The 20,475-nt window shown below is 45.9% G+C and overlaps 1 protein-coding gene across 1 annotated transcript in view; it reads right to left on the reverse strand.

Annotated features, from left to right (window-relative positions):
• The window catches only part of USP10 (ubiquitin specific peptidase 10), a 414,101-nt gene that overhangs the window by 354,594 nt on the left and 39,032 nt on the right, over positions 1-20,475 (reverse strand). The window contains exon 2 of the mRNA XM_078669861.1: positions 7,763-7,831. Within this exon, the coding sequence (XP_078525987.1) occupies positions 7,763-7,831 (69 nt within the window). The remainder of the gene's footprint in view (positions 1-7,762; positions 7,832-20,475) is intronic.

Raw genomic sequence — 20,475 nt, forward strand, 5'->3', positions numbered from 1 at the left:
TGATTAGTGTTGAATTAGTATAGTGAAACATGCAAGTACATTTTAAGTGGTGGATATGTTAGTTATTTAGATTCGAAAGGATAGCCGAAGGATAGAAGAGGAAAGAAGGTTTGTATTTATATAGCGCGTCTAACCCCTGATGGGGAGTTGAAGCGCTTTTTTTTGGCGAGTAGCACGCTACTCCGGAAACCCATAAAGGATTAGTGGTGAATTAGTATGGTGAAATATAAAAGTAATTAGAGTGGTGGGTGTTAGTCAGTTATCTGGAGTGAGAAGGATAGCGGAGGGATAGAAGGGAAAGAAAGGTTTGCAGTCTTATAGCGCCTGGTACCCCTGATCGAGTGTTGAAGTGCTTTTCTGGCGAGTAGCAGGCTACTTCGGAACCCATAAAGAATTAGTGTTGAAAATTAGTATAGTGAAATATGAAGTAATTTGAGTGGTGGATATGTTAGTCAGTTATTTGGATTGAGAAGGGTTGGGGAGGGGTAAAAAAGGAAAAAAGATTTGCATTTATATAGCGCTTGTAACCCTGATGTGTTGAAACGCTTTGTTGGCGAGTAGCACGCTACTCTGGAACCCATAAAGGATTAATGGTGAATTAGTATAGTGAAATATGAATAGGAGAAGTGAACATGCTAGTCTTATTTTGATTGGAAAGGATAGTGGAGGGATAGAAGAATGAAGGATTTATTTTCTTAGTAGTAGGAGGAGGAGGAGGCTTTTGGATGAGTAAAAAGGGTATTTTGAGGGGAAGAGTCAAGAAAGGTTTGTTTTAGGGGAACAGAATAGTAAATGAGGTGTCAGATGATGCAAGGAGGGGTAGAGTAGGAGAGAGTCAAGAAAGTTTTTTTGGGGGGGAACATAGTAGTCGCAGGGGGTTTGGGATAAATGAGAGCGTAGGTGTAGAGGATATAATGATAGATGTATAGGGTGAGAGATAGGGTAGTGCATTGGAAAAACTAGTAGAAAGCAGTTTTAGAGGAGTCAAAGTTGGGCTACAAGATAGATTGAGAGAAATATAGGCTGAGAAATAGGGTAGTGCATTGGAAATGCTAAATTAGAAGAAAGTGATAAATATATAGATCCATAAGTACATTGAAAGTATATATACCTATAGAAGGTAAGTATATGCAGATCAAAGATATTGATAGCGGTATGTCATACGGCATCATCTACCAGCAGGATGCAGGAGGCCATGAGGCCCAGCAGCCTCAGGCTCATTCTGACCAAAACCCGGGATAGAGGCTGAAAGATGGGAATCATAGCCCGAATACCCCGGACTCGGAGGATAGGCCCGAAACTGCGTCGTGTCCAGAACCGCTTCGATGAAAAGGAGCGTTGTTTCCAGAACCGCTCCGATGAAAAGGAGCTTCTGAGAGAGAGTCAGGTGTGACTTCGGCAAGTTGATAGTGAACTCCATCGAATGCAGGTCAGCCGTAGTCTGGATGTGGGAGACGACTGCCTGGGGCGACCCTGCCTTAAACAACCAGTCGTCGAGAGAGGGGAAGACTGGAACCCCTGATCTGCGCAGATGAGCTGCAACCAGCGCCATCACTTTGGTGAACACCCAAGGGGTGCTGGTAAGGCCAAAGGGGGCATGGTAAACGGAAAATGCTTGTGGCCTACAGTGAACCGCAGGTAAAACCATGGCCTGGCAAGACTGGGATGTGAAAATAAGCGTCCTGCAAGTCTAATACTACCATCCAGTCTCCTGGGTCAAGAGCAGACAGGACCTAAGCTAGCGTTAAGGTTTTGAACTTCTCCTTTCGGAGGAAGTGGATGACGTTCCTGAGATCCAAGATGGGACACAGGCCTTTGTCCTACTTGGGCAACAGAAAGTAGTGGGAATAGCAACCACAACCATCTTCTGGGGCAGGATCTCGCTCGATGGCTCCCTTGGCCAAGAGAGCCGAAACTGCCTGTTGGAGAATGGCCAGATGATCCTCCGACATGCGATGGTACTGAGGTGGCATAGATGGAGGGGTAGTCTCAAAGGGGAGGGGGTAGCCCCTTCGGACCATCTGCAAAACCCACCTGTCCGACGTGATGGTGCACCAGTGGGGGGGAAGTGAGGGCGCATTCTGCTACCCTCTGGCGATTGGTAGCCCTGAAAAGTGTGACTAGGAGGGTCTGGAGACTGCTGCAGAGGGTGCGGTGGTGGACTGGCCTGCTCACTGCCCCCCGACTCACGAAGGTGTGTCCCACTTCCCCAGCCGAGCAGGGGCAGAGAAGCGTGCACCAGCCTGTGGCTCTGGCTGGAACGTGGCGGGCACCCCTTCCGTAGCCAAGTAAGGAGCGAAAGGCAGACTGTGCAGGACGGGTGGTGGAGAGGCCAAGGATTTGGCTATAGCCAAGGTGTCCTTGTAGCGCTCTAGTGCACTGTCTGCCTTATCGCCGAATAGGTGACAGCCATTAAGGGCATGTCAATCAGGGTAATTTGGACATCCCCGGGTAAACCAGTCCACCCTAGCCATGCGTGGCGTTGGTGGGCAACCGACGGTGAAATTGCTCTGCCTAGTGAGTCGGCTAGAAGCGGTACAAAAGGGGGTGGTGATGGACGGAGCATCTGAATCAAACACTCACCCCCAGTCAAAACTGATCTGGGTTTAATCCATCACCATTCTTTAGCTCACTCTGCCACCCCAGTTCAGACATGGTTATATGCAAATCAGTCTGACCCTGTGCCTCATGGGAACAGTCCAGCCCGAACTGCCAAGCCATGTCTTCCCTGGACCGGAAACAAGCTTCTCATGAGGCACAGGGTCAGACTGATTTGCATAGGGCCATGTCTGAACTGGGGTGGCAGAGTGAGCTAAAGAATGGTGATGGATTAAACCCAGATCAGTTGACTGGGGGTGAGTGTTTGATTTGCTCAAACGCTCCGTCCATCATCCCCTTTTGTATCGCTAGTGAGTCGGCTAGATGCAGTCCTCAACAAATTGTAAACTTGGCTGCATCTCTCCCCTCTGCGACAGCATGGGAGAGAACTGCCATGGCCTCTTCCGGGCACTGAGGCAGCACCTGCGCCACCGTATCCCACACGGGGTGGGTGTAATGGCCCAACAGACATAGTGTTTACGGACCGCAGTCCCAAGCTGGAGGAAGAAAACAATCTTCCCAAGATGGTCCAGCTTTTTGGATTTCCCCATCAGGTGGTGCAGTAGGGAAGTTGCTTTCTTTGCACATGGAGGCTTGGACCGCCAAGCTCTCTTGGGTGGGGTGTTGGGAGAGGAAAATGGGGTGGCCCTGTGCTGGGCAGTGGCATCAAGCAATCATCCTATTCACTGGAGCCCCAGTGTTGGGCCTAGACCAAGTGCCCAAAAGGACGTCAGTGAGGGTTTCGTTGAACGGCAGCAGGGGCTCCAAAGAGCTCGCTGTCTGCTTAAGCATCTGTCCAGAGGTTAGTCCTGACTGTCAACACAGGCAGCTTGAGAGCCTCGGCCGCGCTACGCAACACCACTGTGTAAAACGCTCCCTCCTCTGTAGCCACGGTAAGAGGAGATAACATGCCTAGGTTTGGGGAGGTATCCAAACCACTGGCATCACCCCCCCTCATCTCTACAGTCCGGATCATAATCCAACTGGTCAGTTAAAGGGTCTCCAGACCCCTTCCAGTCCTCCTCACCCTCCTCTTATTGCCAATCTGGCCTAAAAGAAACAGGGGCAAAAAGGTACCAGTCGGCGCCGGATCAGGAGCTTGGATCGCAAGTATGGGGCAAACTATGATTTGACCGAGTCTCATGTTCGGCAAAGTACAGCTTTACTAAAAGAAACAGGGGCATAAAGGTACCAGTCGGCGCCGGATCAGGAGCTTGGATCGCAAGTATGGGGCAAACTATGATTCGACCGAGTCTCATGTTCGGCAAAGTACAGCTTTACTTCAAATTACAGAAGACTTTTAGAGGCAGGACAGCACACATCATGCACAATTTAGCACTGTGGCCACAGCCCAAGTACAACAAATGCACATTGAACAGATTTGTGACAAACACCTGCTTCATGCAGTCTCTGCCAAGCTTAAATCCTGTTTTCGCTGGGGACATCTATAGTTAGGAATGTGAAAGCCCTTGGAAAACCCACCACAAAGTTGGGATCACAGCTCTGAGCCCAGTAAGTGCAACAGAGAGAAAAAGCTGGTGTCCGCAGACAGTTGAGTCGCATATGTGCGGCTCTGCTCCATCACTTGTGGGGTAGTGTGGAATGGTCTACTAACATGCGAGGGCACTGCAGAGAAAGAAACCTCAAAAAATTAATTTGCCCAATTACTATGGAAAGTCCGTTTTTATCTTGGAGTTATTTTTAGAGCCTACTGGCCCATTCTGGAGAGCTCACAAAGAACAGGTGTTCTGGTCATTCAGAGAGTGAATGCACAATAAAGATGCCTTTAAAAACTTGTTTTTATCTGGGCACATTTGTGGTGCATTCGAAGAAAAAGGACAAATTATGTATTATTACAAAATGCTGCTTATTTCATCTTGGAGATTGGTGATTGGCGTTCACTTTTATTTCTCCGACTGCACAGTTAGAGTCTATAAAGTGAGCTGTCTGACAATCGTGCTGGGGTATAGGGAGTGTGAAATGTAAGGCTGTAGGAGATCAGTTAGTTTTCTAACATTTAAAAAGTTTGAAAAGATTCTGAATTAATTTAAATTATGTCCGTCAGAATAGCACTTTTTGTAAATCTGAAGTGTGATGGAAACAAAGATTGTAATAGTACTAAAATCAGTTAACTTTACTTGATGCAAAAATGATAAATATCTGCTAAAAAAAACAATTTCCACATAAAGTCTGTAGGCTATACAATTAACAGTAAAAATGTATGTCATTGAGAAATTGTGTGTCAATTTCAAATAAAAGATATGTGGTCTATAATTGACAAAGTATTACAACTTTGAGCTTTAAAATATTTATTTAAAGTGAGGGTTGTTCAAAATGAACTGAGCAACATTCCTGACAATGCCAATAGTGAACTAAGAGACAAATCAGAGGTCACATGTACCCATCTATGTGGGCTAGATCCTTATTCTACACCGAACAAAGGTTTAGTCTATTTAAATGAAACGTACACGTTTTTGTGCAGCAGCCATGCTGATCTTCACATATTTGAAGGTGCTCTCATATTTGATAGTGTAGAAAAAGAAGGGTGGGTGGAATAAAATATTTGCCTAGTATCACACGATTTGAGATTGGATCACTGGCCCAGAGCGTTTTAGTTAAGTCGAATAAACCAAGTCATTTGGTAAGCAGGACTGGTATCATTTTTATTATTTTTTTAGGCCTGCGCAGAGAGTCTCTGGGTCCGGTCTGGCGTCTGAGTGTGTTCTTGAGCCAAGGAATATGCGGTTGTAAGTATCAATCAGAAATATTTATTCAGTAATAGTAATAATTCCTTACCTTTAATGTAAACTTGCAAAAAGCACTTGCTCAGACATACAATTTATTGTTGCAGAGTAGGAGGTAATCTGCATCATTTTACGTAACTATGTAGTGTGCCATCTGTGTGATTAGGCACCAGAGCCCCACACGAGAGGTATAGTGGCACGTGCATTGTACAATACAATATGCTAGCTTACACGAAAAAAATGGGAGCCATTTGCAAAGGTAAATGTGATTCACTATTTCTAAAAGTAGATTTTCACCTATATGTGGACTTGCATGTCTCCACTCCTTCAAATGAGGGGGTAGAACCTTCGAAAACAGTATTTATAAATGTAACATTACTACTAGTAACTTTGCACACAATAGTGGAAATCCCTGCCACAGGGGTGGTGATCTGCCTACGGGAAAGCATAGGGAACATTAATATAGTGTATCAATTAAACAAAATAATAAGATTGAATGTTTTTTGTTTTTTATTTAGCAAAGAACTAATAAAAACCTATGTTAGAGCACAATAATTCAAATTACGATTATTAACTAATTCACTTAAATATGTTAATTGTTTAAACCATTAATAAAACCACACCCAATAAAAATGATAGAATAAAAAATTGAATTATGCGTGTAAGCAATCTAAGTGTAATTTTTTTTTTTTTAAGTAAGCTTACCTTTTAAAATGAACTAATAATTTCATTACAATTCATCAAAATTGTATATATATTTTTAAGTGTGAAATTCATTGAACTAATCTTATACTAGTTCTTATGGGGTTTTGTTTAATTTCCTGGTCTCTACTGTTTTCTAAGCAAGTGTGGGGCAGTACCAGTGGTTGGCCATAATGTCACTTGACTTATTCCAAGGCCGAGCTATAGTACATCTACGTCTTTTTTTACACCTTTAGGGCTGGAGAAACTTTAGGAGTAGAGTTTGTGAATAGCAGTGGGCTTACTATTGTGGATATCGCTCCCTAAATCCCTCCTTAATTTTTCCTGAAAACCTCCCCCATTTAGGATTATTCTCAATTTCCCAGCCCCTTCCACATTTATAATTGATAGACACCAGTGAGTGAAGAGATCTGCCACTGAGGCATGGTTATGTGCACAGAAAAGATAGAGAAGGCATTGGTACACAAGTAAGTTACTGAGTAGCATTTTGCAGGTCACGAATTGTACTACTTTAGTACTACTTTTTGCATTTCAAAATGCAGTTTGTGAATAGGCCAAAAGGTTTTTTACTTCTACAGTTTTGCATCCTTAGATTTAATATGATCTCAAGAACCTTCAAAACACCGTATTCCCAAACTCCTGCATGAAAAACTGACCGAAAAGCAAAACTGTTGATTGTTCTCTCTCCTTCATACCCATAATTTCCTTACCCTGCATCCTCAGTTTGAAACCATATCCCTGCAACCTAACAATACTTAATCTCCTCTTGCCTAACTATTCATACAACCAACAAAGTGATTGAAATCACACTAATGACCACACAACTCCATCAAAGGGTTTTCTTCAGCGCAGGAGACTAATCCCAAGATCTAATAACCACTCTACTAACTATTAACCTTGGGTTTTGGAGTTGGATGCGACCCGTAGTAAAATGGTTAAATGTCTCGTCATGAGTTCTAAATAAATGTAATTACAATACTTTGTCTCACAGGAAAGCTACACTTGTAGCTACATGTTGGTGCATTGAGGTAACTAAGCTTGCATCATTGCTATGCTACTGCACGGAGTCATCAGAAGCCAGGTTAATCAGCCTGACAACAGTAGATGAAGGAGGCACTTGGAAAAGGACGTATGGGAACGAGCACTTATGCAGTTCCCCAATACACAACTGGACAAAAGTATAAGAGTGTTTAACAGGTCAGAAGCAGGACGAGGGGTGACGGCCTAGAACCAAGCAACCCTATGGAAGGCAGATTACATTCAGGGAAAGATTCTGGTAGTACATGTCTAATGGTATACACAACATTTGTCAGGAGAGAGGAGGCATTGGCCCCAGCAAGGGTCATGAACCCCTTCCACCACTACATACCACCATAGCGACAAAGCAGCTTCAACAACCTGGCCTCTGCATTAGTACCATATACCTTACAATTGCATAGCTCTTGCCGAGTCCACCTTACTTAGGCAATGCACTTTTTCCGCAAAGGAAGGATATGTGATGGATCCAGCAACTTCCCGCCAACAAGTCTATTTCTTGAAATAAAACTAGCTCAGCCTAGGGGCACTTTAGTGCCACTACGCAAACATATAAAAATAAAGAAGCACAAATCTGTCCCACTCACATACTACAATGGGATCAGATTTCTAAACTCTAATCATTTTTCAGTATCTGAACCCGGACAGGATTAACATCACAGTTGCATTAAAGTATTTCTTACCTCAACTGTGCAACGTGGAGTCACAAAGAACTGATTGAACTCATCTGGGCTGAACTCCCCAAAGATGTACTACAAAGAGAAAAAGAAGCATTTACCATGAATTGTTTAAAATGTACAGAGGACATTGATATACAGAAATATGAACATTCCACTGAAGACAGAGCTGTAGAGAACCAATATATAACAGATATTATAGGGGCAATAAAATGTTGGGATTCTGCAGCAGATGCAAATAATGAAATAAAAATTGTCTCTATGTACTGCCGTCTAATGATTTCAACACAAATCAATCCAGTTCTTAAACAAGCATTTACAATGCAACGGTTTTGCCTTTGGAAAAGTTAGAGCTATTGGCATTGTAAATGACAATTTTTTTATTTAGGTTTTCTTTTTGAAAACCGATAAATAAATGGCATTGTCATTTACAATGCCAATAGCTTAATCTCTCGCAAATGCCACACACCCACAGAGAGCCCCCCCACACAGAGCCCCCCCCCCCACACACACAGGCCCCCCCACACACACACACCCACACAGAGCCCCCCACACACCCACACAGAGCCATCACACACACTGCGAGCCCCCCCACACACACTGCAAGCCCCCCCCACACACCCAGACAGAGCCCTCCACACACCCACACAGAGCCCCCCCACACACCCACAGAGCCCTCCACACACCCACAGAGCCCCCCCACACACCCCCACAGAGCCCCCCACACACCCACACAAAGCCCCCCCCCACACCCACACAAAGCCCCCCCACACAGAGCCCCCCACACACCCACACAGAGCCCCACACACCCACACAGAGCCCCCCACACACCCACACAGAGCCCCCCCCACAGAGCCCCCCACACAGAGCCCCCCACACAGAGCGCCCCCCACACAGAGCGCCCCCCACACAGAGCGCCCCCCACACAGAGCGCCCCCCACACAGAGCCCCCCACACACTGAGAGCCCCCCTGTGCAAGTTATACACTGTTGTTAGAGATGAACCGACCGCATAGGTAACCAACAGGTGTAAAAAGGACTTCAAAGGTGACAGACTGGGGAGAGAGATGATGATGTAGGAGTGAGAGAGGGATTGTGCAGATACAAGAGGAGTGTGAAAAGGGTTGTACACAGCAAGAAGTCTGAGAGGGAGTGTGTAGATAATGGGTAGGTTTGGGTGGGAGAAGCTCTTTGTGTAACATCCGGTGTACAAGGGATTGTACAGGCAACAAACAAGTGTGAAAGGGGCTGCAATGAAGAGTGGGGTACATGTGCCATGGGGACCCGCAGCGCCCAGGGCCAGCTCTTGACTGCCAAAGACAGCAGCACCCTTCAAAGAGTGGGCTACATGTGTGCTGGGCTTTCCCAGTCTGAAAGGGAGGCTGGGAGGAAGGGGTAGGAGTGTGGGGTATCGGGTATGTGTAAAACTGGAGGCTGGGCTGGGTTGAGAGTAAGCGGCCGGCGGGTCAATGACACGGGACCTGTGTTTTCTTGTCTGCTGTCACATTCTAGGGGTCTCCGTCCCCAGTTCTTTCCCATCTCCTGCTATAAGGTAATGGGCTCCGGGCTGCGGCGGAAATCAAAGTGTGACTCTGAATGTGTGTTACCATCGCCCCCCTCTCTCCGGGTACCTCTTGCATCTCGCACTGCCATACTCCCGGTCAGTCCCACGGCCTCCCTTGTCTTAGTCCCGGAACTGGAGACTTAGTGGCTGCGCACACTGTAAACAAGCATTTACAAGTGGTGCGGGAACGGGCACACAGAGCGGGAGGGGGGGCAGGGGCGGGAACGGGCACACGGAGAGCGGGAGAGGGGGTCGGGAACGGGATAAAAACAAAAGTATTAATAAAAAATGCTGCTTACCTGATCAGCGGCCTCAGTGCACAGCCCACCCCTGCGAAAGACACGGTGTAAATGAAGAAAACATGGCGAGACCAAAAAAAAAATTGCACACGCCTACCGCCGCATGACTATTTCGAAAGGGGCAGGATGAGTAAAAATGGCCGGAACGCCCCCAAATCTGCTCTCAGGATGACGAGCAGATGTCTGTTCCAATGGCTAGCCTCCATTTATGGAGCTAGCCAATGGAAACAGAGGCGGGACCAAAGCCACTCTACTCTTCTCATAATGTTTTCCCTGCAGCTGCGCAGTGCGCAGCTCGCTAGTCAAAACCTAAAAAGCTGCATGCAAAGTGTGATGCCTATGGTGCTTACCCAGAAGTAACATTGTAAATGTTAAATATCACTTACTTACCCTGAAAAGGGAACTGCAGTAAGTATCATGCTACCCCAGAATCCAGGTTGGAGTTAAAATAGGTAGCATATTAGTAATACGTGCTCTCTTTTTTATTGTGGATTAGTTGTGGTAATTGTGCTCTTGTGCTACTTGATGTTCAATGGTTTTAGGTGCGGTGGAAATATACGACTAATTGGATGAATCGGATGAAGTGGGGAAGAGTTCTAAAAGGAGATTTGGGGGGTCCAAATTAGTAAGAAGGGTAGGCAAGACTGAGGTTATGACCAATTCTCTCAAATAATGTCAACATTTTTAATTAACTTTAGCTTCTAATCAATTTGGAGAAAGCGTAATGGGTGGCAGGGCAATGCGTGATCATTTATGTGGTGGACCCATGTGTGCACAAGTTACCGGAATTGGATTCAGGAAGAAGAGTTTGTTACAAAGAGGATTGGGCATGTTTTCCTAATCAATAGTACTTTACAGAAACTGGGCCTGGCAAAAATGGCAACCACCATGCTTGGGTTGCTTTTCTCCGTTTCATGGTCAGCAAGGTTTAAACTAAGAATTGTAAAAATAGTAGTGGGTTCAGTTGCGATTCGCTGCAGTCCCGGACCAGGCCCCTTGTTTGACAAGACTGCGGACACCAAGGTGCTTAGAGGACGCCTCATCTATGTCAGATATCCTGAGGTTGGTGGCGCTATCACTGATCCCAGAACTGCGAGATGTGCACTGATGAGAGCTAGAGTACGCTAATGGTGTTATCCCACCTAAGGCCGTAACCGAGTGAGAAGGAGTGTGATTGTGGAAGTGTCAGTAGGGGTGTCGCCTGAGCTTGGTATGTAGAGGACAACGGGCTCCTATAACTGCTGACACCAAACGCAGCACTAACCGCAGCCAGAGTAACTTTTTTGCCTTGAGCAGTTGGAGGCAGCTTTTCAATTATCCGAGGCCAGCAGCCTGCTTTTAATCATTCCTCCAGGGGGAGGCCCCCCTGCAAGCAGCGCTTATTACACACTCTAGAGGATGCAAAGCGTATCATTCAATTCAACGCTGCCATCTGGAGGTGACGAACACTGCCGTGAAGAAGAGAGTGGAATTGTTTTAAATTCTAAGGGACAGCCTCAAGATGCTCCAGCAGGATCGTTTTGCGGAAACCACCAGTGAAAATCAACTGTTGAGAGATGAGCAGACCCTCCAGCACTCAATTCAGGACGCACAAACAGTCCTGGGGGATTAAACATCTACGGCGGGCTCTGTAGTGTGTAAGAGAGGAGAAATGGAAGTCCTGGTGTGTGGATGGAGAGAGCAGGGGCACCCATTTGCATCAACAGAGGACAGGGTCAAAGTGTTGGAGGGAGAATCACAGATGGAGACACAAGAGGCCCAATGTTTCAGAGAGAACGCTTTGACAGCTATGGTACAGCTAGATGAAAATACTAGACAACCTGCAAATTCGGTGTGTTTCTGCTGAGATACTATCTGAGGTGGAGGACTTTTGGGACATTTTGCCTAAGGAGTTACTTGCGATCGTGAAGGAATCATTTAGGCTTACTCCAAACCCCATAAAGCAAATGGCAGGTACTGGTCTAACCGTGATGGTGGCAACAATAACATGAAGAGATTCCATACGGAGTCATTTATTTACAAGTGTTATATAGCGCTAGCTAGACCCGGGGATATCAGAGCGCTTTACAGAATCAAAAGCCAGGCCATAAGTCAGTCACTTTATAAATGACACACAACAAACAAAGGCTCATGTACAAACAAACAGTAAATACACATGGAAATATTTGGCAAAGCGGGTGGAATACAATTTGTACATAGACAGCAGCTAGGCCCTGAGGGCGGTTACTGTTAACAGGCAAGTCAGCAGTTTTGAGTCCAGTGAGAGAACGACCATCATGGTATACGGAGGGAAAACAGAAAAACTGCCAATTGATTAACTGGTTAAAACGAGAGACTGTTAGAACTGAGGTCAAGAATTGCTCAAGTGTTTCCAGTGTTCGTTGAGGAGATGGCGTTTTAGGTCTCTTTTGAAGTCCGTGAAGGGGGGGTGCATTTGTAGTCCCTCGGGGGAGAGTTCAATATGCTGGTAGCGCTACCCGAGAACAAGCAAACCTGGGTAGATTTCTTTATTAATTTGGGAGAGACAAGAAAAAGGATGTTGGAGCTTCTCAGTGATCTGGTTCTTCCTGCTTTAATGAGTTTGTTATCTAAATATTCAGGAGTGAGCGAGTGAATGGCTTTGTGGGTGATACAGGCAGTCTTGACATTGCAATTTACTTCTATAGGAAGCAGTTTGAGGGTTTTAAGTGCAGGCATGATGTGATCATATCAGTTATGAGCCTGGCTGCCATGTTTAGTACTGATCTGAGGGGAGCAAGGTGTGATTTCAGAGTCCCTGTGAGGATAAAATTCTCAGTCAAGTTTGGAGAGAACCAGAGATTCGACGACGCCTTGGAAATCATCCGAGGGAATGAATGGGTCGAATTTTTTTTAAGTGTTTTAGTGTTGACATCGCTCCTTTGGCTGAGTTTTTGATGTGCTCCTTCATTAACAAGTCTTTATCCACGGTGAATCCAAGGGATTTAGCCGAATTTGAGAGAGCTAGAGTACATTTTAGAGCCTTCAGGTCAGTGACCCAGTCTTTAATAGGAAGGTGGTTACTTTTGGGGGAGAACAGGATAATTTCTGTTTTGGTGGGCTTTAATTTTAGATCGTTAGAGTTAAACCACAATTGAATAATACACAGTGTGACATTGAGGTGCTGAATGTCTCTAGGAGCTTTAATTTTGTAGTGGAGTTGCGTGTCATCTGCATATAGGTGGAATTGGATTCACGTTTGCTTCAGGATGATCAAAAGGCATTCCATGAAGAGATTGAACAGTGACTGGAAGAGGATTGAGCCCTGGGGTACGCCAAAAGAAACTGGTGTGGGTTTCGAGAGCAAAGACTTGATTTTGATTTGTTGTGATCGGTGTTAAAGGTAAGAAGTGAACCATTTTAAAATCAGTGCCATCAATACCGGAACAGATCTACAAGGATTCCAGTAAGGCTGTGTGGTTTACAGTGTCGAAGGCCGCTGAAAAGTCAAGGAGGATAAGTATGCATGCATCACCATCATCTAAGGATCTATGGACGTCATCTGTGATATTAAGCATGGCAGTTTCTGTGCTACAGCCATTTCTGAACACAGATTGGAAGGAGTCAAGTAAGTTGGAATCCTTAATGTGTCAGTCGAGTTGTTGTAATATGCATTTTTCCATGGCTTTGGCTAGGAATGGGAGGTTGGAGATAGGGCTGCTGTTGCTGCGGTCATTAGGGTCAGCCCTGGGATTCATGGGAATGGGTGCGATTTGACCTAGTTGGAGGGACTCTGGTACACAACCAGGAGACAAGAGGAATTGATGATTTTTGTCCAATACGGGGCAATAATATAATTAAGGTTATGTACCATTTTGTCAGGGAGGGGATCTTTGGTGTGAGAAGTGGGCTTTAGTTTCACAATAATATTGAAAACCTCAAGTTATGTCATGAATTTGAAGATTGACCAATTGGGTTGTTACAATTGGATGTTTGAGAGGTTGCTGCTAGTTCCATTAGGAGCTATTTTGTCTATGGTGAGGTCCTGAAGAGTGATTGAGGTATACAGGGAGTGTCCAAACAGATTGGTTGTAAGGGGGGGGTGGGGTTGTGACTTGAATGGGGGGTGGGGTTGTGACTTGAAGGAAAGATAGATACATTTTCATTATTTTGTCTTTGAAGAAACTGGCAATTTCTTCACACTGTTCTTTAGAGTCTATAATTTCATGTGCTGAGAAGGAAGTGGTTTGTTGTTTGACGATGTTAAGAGTTCTCTGGGCCTGTTCTTTGCACAGTCAAGTTGATTGCGGAAGAAGGTGGCTTTTTCTCTGAAGATGTGCTTCTTATAATTCATCCTTGACGTTCTGAGGAGAGTAAGATGTACCAACGATGGGTTTTGTCTCCAGGTCGTTTCAGCTTGCCTAAGAAGTCTTCCGTCGTTGTTGAGATCCGAGGTAAACCAAGATTTTGATTGAATTGATCTTAGTGGTTTTAGTTTGAAAGGTGCAACAAGGTTGAGAGCTTCCGTTGTAGCAGTGTTGAAGTGGGTGATCAGGTCATTTACTTTATGCGAGGAAGGGAGACGTATTTGCTCACAGATCTTGGCTTCAAGGTCCGTGAAAGGGACTAGTTTGTGCTTTCTTCCCCAATGCTTGGGTTTATTTGATGAGTCAAAGTGTGGTTTGATGGAGGTGTCAATGTTGAACAGTATGAGATGGTGCTCTGACAAGTCCATAGGTAGGATGGCGTTAAGGGAGATCAGTTAATTGTTGGTATTCACATCAAGCCTTTGATATGTGATGATTTATTGCAGAGTTCCTTTAGGTCGTTTATTTCTAGAAGGTTCATGAGGTGCCAGATTGTGGGGTCTTCGGGGTTGTTTCAGTGCAAGTTAAAGTCTCCCAGAAACACATCCTTCATGTCAGTTAGGGAGTATCGAGTTAGTAGGTCCGATAACTCTTCGCCGAAAAGGGCACGCTTTCCAGAAGGTTGGCAGATGCTGTGTACTTTGATAGGTGGGGATCCATTGCCTTTAACTTAGACGCAGGGGTACTCGAATGTCAAGTATTCTGCCTTATTTAGTAAGGATAGAAGGATTTCAGCTTTGTGGATAATGGCTAGGCCTCCACCAGTTCTTTCCAGTCTATCTTGTCTTATAGAGTAACCAGGAGAGGTTAGCAGGTCAAGTATAGCATTTGAGTGGTCATTGAGCTAGGATTCCGTGAGGAAAGCAATATCAATTCCCTCACTGGGTAAGGTTTCAGCGATATCTGCAGCGTGTTGAGCTGCCAATCTGCAGTTGGCGAGCATGTAGGATAAAGGGGCGGGAATGTCTTTAGCAGGTTGAAGATTCTGAATGGTGGTGAGTTGCGCAGGAGGTCTGGGCGAGTCAGTAGTTACATGGGATTTATTCAAGCCTACTAGTGTTGGGATAGTGGCGGGATTGTGTTCCATGGTCTGGGTCGTGGCTGTCGAACTGCAATTTGCGAACTTGCAAGATAGCAGGCAGGGATCGTCTATTGCAGATTGTAAGGGATGGATGGTGATCAGTTGGGTAGGGGGTCTAGGTGAGTCTGTAATAACAGGGGTTCTATCAATGCACATTATTACTGGAATGAGGAGGGAGGGGTGAGAACATTGGTTTGGGGCTTGGAGGTGTAAGATTCGCTGAGAGCAATAGCTTCCGGTACAGATATGGGGCAGTGAGAACGACAGGCGTATGGCTCTTGTAAGGCCGTCATTATGCCTGCGTGAGGAGGCCATTGCAGACTCATTGGTGGGAGAGCAGGAACGGATGGCCTGAATTGATAGTCAGTGTCTAAGATGTGCTAGATCAGTATCAAAAGAGTCAATTTTACTCTCCAAATGGTGAAGAGTGTGAGTGTAATTGATGTAACCTGCACAGTTGGTGGGGGAAGACGCGGCAAGTCCTGTGCCTGCGGGAGCAGAGGTCTCTAAACTATTAGGGTGATCTATGTCATTGGTGCAGGCATCCAAGACAAGCCGTGGGCCAAATTAAGTACAAACCGTGGATTCTGGGGGAAAACAGATAGTTGTCTTTCCTAACCTCGATCTATCAACATTAGCTAGTAAAAAAAAAGCTCTACTTCAAATTAGGCGAGAATTGGATGTGAAGCGTCCTACGGCTTCGATGAGTAGCAACTTTAAACTGAGTTGACTAGAAGTATATCTCAAAGGTAGACTGTGCACAAGCATTTCAGAACACATTAGGTCTTGACTGTGATCGAGACCGGTGTACTGGAGTTCTGGAACATGTGTGCAAGGCAGAAGAGGGTCCCAGGCAGAAGAGTAGGCCTAGAGGTAGGTTCTCTTCCGATGCATCACGCCTGGCATCAGCTTTTACACAGTTCAGAGATTCACCCCACTTAATTTCTCCTTATTTCCCCTTCATCTCTTCAGGGCAGCAGCAATAGAAAGGAAAGCCAGCCAGGACCTCCAGTAAGGCATTACAAGGCATTGGGAGACCTAGTGGCATCAGATGTAAGCAAATTATAATAGCATGTTTATCTAATTTACGGCACAATGGTCCAAATAAAGAAATTAAGAAGTAATGGTGCTTAGAGAGCCATATTAATGGACTTAAGTCCATTTATACATCCATAATCAACTAACGTAAGGTTGAACTTATCTAAAAGTGAGCAGAATTAAGCCAATCAATCAGGGTTGGTAAAACACAACTGCTCACACAGGAGGGTCTCGAGGTGTGGTGGCAGGGAAGGGGGGGCGCGCTCCGTTGAGTGTGGGGGTCATCCTAAGAGCCAGGTCTTGAGGTCCTTCCTGAACTGGAGCAGTGTGGGGGCTTGCCGGAAGGGGAAGTCGTTCCATGCCTTGGCTGTGAGGTAGGAGAAGGACTTTCCTCCCGTTCCAGTCTTGTAGATACGTGTAATGGTGGCCAGAGAGAGGTCAGCTCATCGTAGGTGTCTTTTGGGTGCGTGGAAGGAGTCAAGTTTTGTGGAGGGACTTGTATGCGTGAGGGAGGAGTTTGAAGGTTATTTTTCTTTTGACAGGGAGCCAGTGGAGATTGCGGAGGTGTTGGGTGAAGTGGCTGCGATCGGGGACGTCTATGATCACTCTGGCTCCGGCATTCTAGATGGTCTGGAGTTTGTGAAGTTTTTTGTTGATTCCGGCGTAGAGAGCGTTGCTGTAGTCCAGTCTACTACTGAGTGTGCGTGACAAGTTTTAGGTTGAGATATTAAATCCTGCAGGGATTAATAGCTCGAACCTATAGCAGGGGAACAAACTCTTGAACAAGCGGATTTCTCCACGGATTTCTCACAATGCATGTTAACTCTTGGAGCATGACGCTTCGCCAGCGCGCGCTTGGCCTCAGTCATTCCATCTGCCTCGCACACCACATCAAAGGCTTCTGCTCCCCCTCACTCACACCCCATCCCCATATGCTCCTTCCCTTCCTCCCACTCGCTGGCTCCCCCGCCCCCCCACCAGGCTCTTGAAGCGCGACGCTTCGCCAGCACTTCCCTCCCACTCGCTCACTCCCCTTCTGCCCCGCATCCCCATCCGACTTGTTTCACTTGCACGTGCCTCCGCTGTTTCAGGGTCTCATGTAAACTCGAGCTGTGTCTCTTGGGGTTCTGTAAGTTTTTTTAAAGCCAGACAGATAGGCTTATTTTCTACTCTAAATATTTGTGTGAATGTTTTCCAGAAGAGGGAGTCATTTGCCAACAAATTAATGTCCGTTGCCTTTCCTCACCAACTTGTTTCCAACTCGAACGCCACAATGAATGGCACTTCCCTTTCATGGGTTTGTTTGATGTTGACCAAAAATGTGCTCCTTATCATCTGCAAAGAAGCCCTAAACAGTACGCTGGACAAGGTTACTTTAAGCACTGAAGAGCACTTCGGGCCGGTGCCCAGGGGACTAATTCACCACAGTTAAAATGGTGCGTCAAGGTGATTAGGAACTGGTTTGGGAAAAAACTTATACGATGTTTATTTATACTGGTTTCATTGTACTTGCTGATAGGTTCCAGTGCTGATGTTCCTTGTTTGATTTCAGCATCAAGGGCACGCGCCAGTCGCCTGCGCTCTGCTGCTGATTTCTATGCACGAGAAATATTAAAGTACACCGTGTTCGCAGCGGAGATGGCCCAGCAGGAATGAAAAGCATCAAAGGACGTGGCATTTCCACAAGGTCACCTTCACACAGCTTGAAAAGGCATTCACCACACGTGCCTGCTTCACCCGGTGACGTGATTCCACAGCTGTGCTCGTGGTTGGTCTCTAACTAGGAACACCCTTGAATGTTTCCCTCCCTTCTTCGCACAGCCAGCTTTAAACTCCCCAGACTGCTCCCCCTACCCCCTGTAAGCCTCAGCCCGCTCCTCGTCCCCTCACCCTTGTAGCTGGCAGCCTGTCTAATTGAGTTAAACGCTCGCTGCTGAGACGTGCAGTAATTCGTATGCCTGACATGCTAACGGATCCTTAGAAACTTCCCAAGTAGGTACGCTGGGTACTATTACATTGTGTAATAATAACATTTATATTTACTCTACACTGCTGTAAAAAAGGCAAGGCGCACAGGTCAGAGGGGCTGGGCTAAGAATGAAGATATTGAGAACTACTAAATTGTTGCCATGCTGCTGTCCTAGCCGAAGTGATGGAATCAGTGCAAGCCTCCTTGCACCCCAAAACGGTAATGTAAATATTCTGGTGAGTGGCCTATAAGACACTTGAAGCAACTACTTAAAGGCTTCCTTTCAATGTGTTGCCCCTTTTTAGGTCTCGCTGGCGAGACTTCTAGTCACCGTGTTTGCCTCCAAGGGAGACCGACCTGGAGACAGACCTGTGCCCAAGCCGATTGTAGTATGGGCACGAGCCGATTCAGGTCTGTGAACGCGCTTTGCAGGGCCGCCACTGGCAGGAGCCGCAGGGAACGTCAACGTGCACGCTCACGGCGTCACGCTCATGCCCTCCCGCGTCTCTTAGGCTGTTCTCCGCTCCAGGCCGACTTGTTTGAGGATAAACCTATTTCTTTTCGCCTATCACGGTAAACTCCTCTCGTCTCCGATTGAAGATGCGGACAACGAGTCACAGACATACAAATGACTCGATGCAGTGCGTGAGGGTGCAAACTATAATGGGACGCAGGCTGGGCACCTCCTTCAGTGGGCGGAGCGTGTGATGCAATAGTAGTAACGGACTCTGCAAGATGGCTGAGAAACTAAGAGGTGAGGCTTGTTTGTTTTAGCATATTTGTGTTGCGCTTTGGAGGTTTGTTTCTGCTCCCTTCTAGAAACGATGTGCCCTTCTTCGCATGTGTGTTTGTTCGAGCTTCGAAGACCTCTGCCTGCACCCGGTACCATGCAGCTCGCAGCACGAGTGCGCCTGCTGAGCGGCACCTGGCTAACTCCACCTATAGACTTCCTACAAACCAGTTGGGTTTCGACCGGTTGTCTTACATAGTGATTGGATCTAAAAGTGATGTCACAAAAAAAGACTGTGGACGGAAGGTGCGGGGAAGGGCGGGTGGGTCTTGACTTTCACTCATGTGCCCTGCGTTGTCCGGAATGGAAAGTTTAACATGTTTCAAAATGTAGGAACACCTGTTGCCTAGTTAAAACAAACCCATGGAGGCAGGTGAGAATTAATCCTCATGAGGGCATGTGTTATTTGCTTTGTTTGCCGCGTGATGTCAGAGCTGCTAGGTAAATGTGTGTCTTTGGGTGAGTTTTTTGCTTTGCGTGGAACAAACGAGGTTTGAGCTATATGGAAGGTCGGTTAAAAAAAGTAAATCCGGTACACGCTATTATTGTCTTTCTTGGGAAATTAAAACGTTAAAAATGAAGTTTCATACAATTAACCTCCCCCCAATAACTTCACATGTATCCGTATCTCCTATGTATTATTAGGGCGGCCATAGTGCTGGTAGCGCCCAGTGAAATAATTTTTGTTGCCTTCCCCTCCGAAAATGGACTCCCTCACCACCACGCTCCACCAGGTCCCGTTGTCTCTCTAAAAGGCATTAATTATGTTTTATAGCGCTACTACCAGTGTAGTGTAAGAGCACTTTACTTCACACACATTATACAGAGCCAATGAATCATGCACGCGTGAATCAGTATATAGGAAATTGTGCATAAAACCATGAGGATTACATGTCATTAATACTAGTAGGCAGTGTATTATAATAATGTTTGGTCTGGGGATTCAAACTCAGGATTTAAAATTTACTACGGTGGCTGGTGTTTACTTTACTAATAAGGTTGTATTTCTACTCGAACGAACTCTTTTTAGCAACATTAAGATAATGAGAGACTAGGGGAAAACATAACATTCCAAACTATCCCATGCAGTCTGCATGCAGCGCTTCGATGCCCGTTCGTAATAGACTGTGCTATATTATGGTTGTAACTTATGAACTGCAAGTATCAAAAGAATCGGTCAAAAACAGTAACTCACAAAGCTACCCACATAAAATACAGTTCAATGATATGCATGGCACACGTACTTTGCAGCAGGCAAATTAGCCTTCTGCGCTACTTTATCATGAGTGTAAACTGCCACTAGACAAAAGATTTCTGTACAGCAGGAATATTAATCAGAGTTATCTTGACATTTTTATTGCTACATGAAACCTGTTGGAAACACAAGGAACTCTGCAGGTGCTTTTTAGGTCTCGCTGGCGTTGCAGTGCGAAGCGCTGCCGCCAACGAGACTTCTAGTCGCCATGTTTGCCTCCAAGGGAGACAGACCTGGAGACAGACCTGTGCCCGAGCCGATTGTAGTATGGGCTCGAGCCGATTCAGGTCTGTGAACGCGCTTCTAGCTTTGCAGGGCCGCCACTGGCAGGAGCAGCAGAGAACGTCAACGTGCACGCTCACGGCGTCACGCTCATGCCCTCCCGCGTCTCTTAGGCTG

This window comes from Lissotriton helveticus, chromosome 12 (genome assembly GCF_964261635.1).
Source record: "Lissotriton helveticus chromosome 12, aLisHel1.1, whole genome shotgun sequence".
NCBI classification, from domain to species: domain Eukaryota; kingdom Metazoa; phylum Chordata; class Amphibia; order Caudata; family Salamandridae; genus Lissotriton; species Lissotriton helveticus.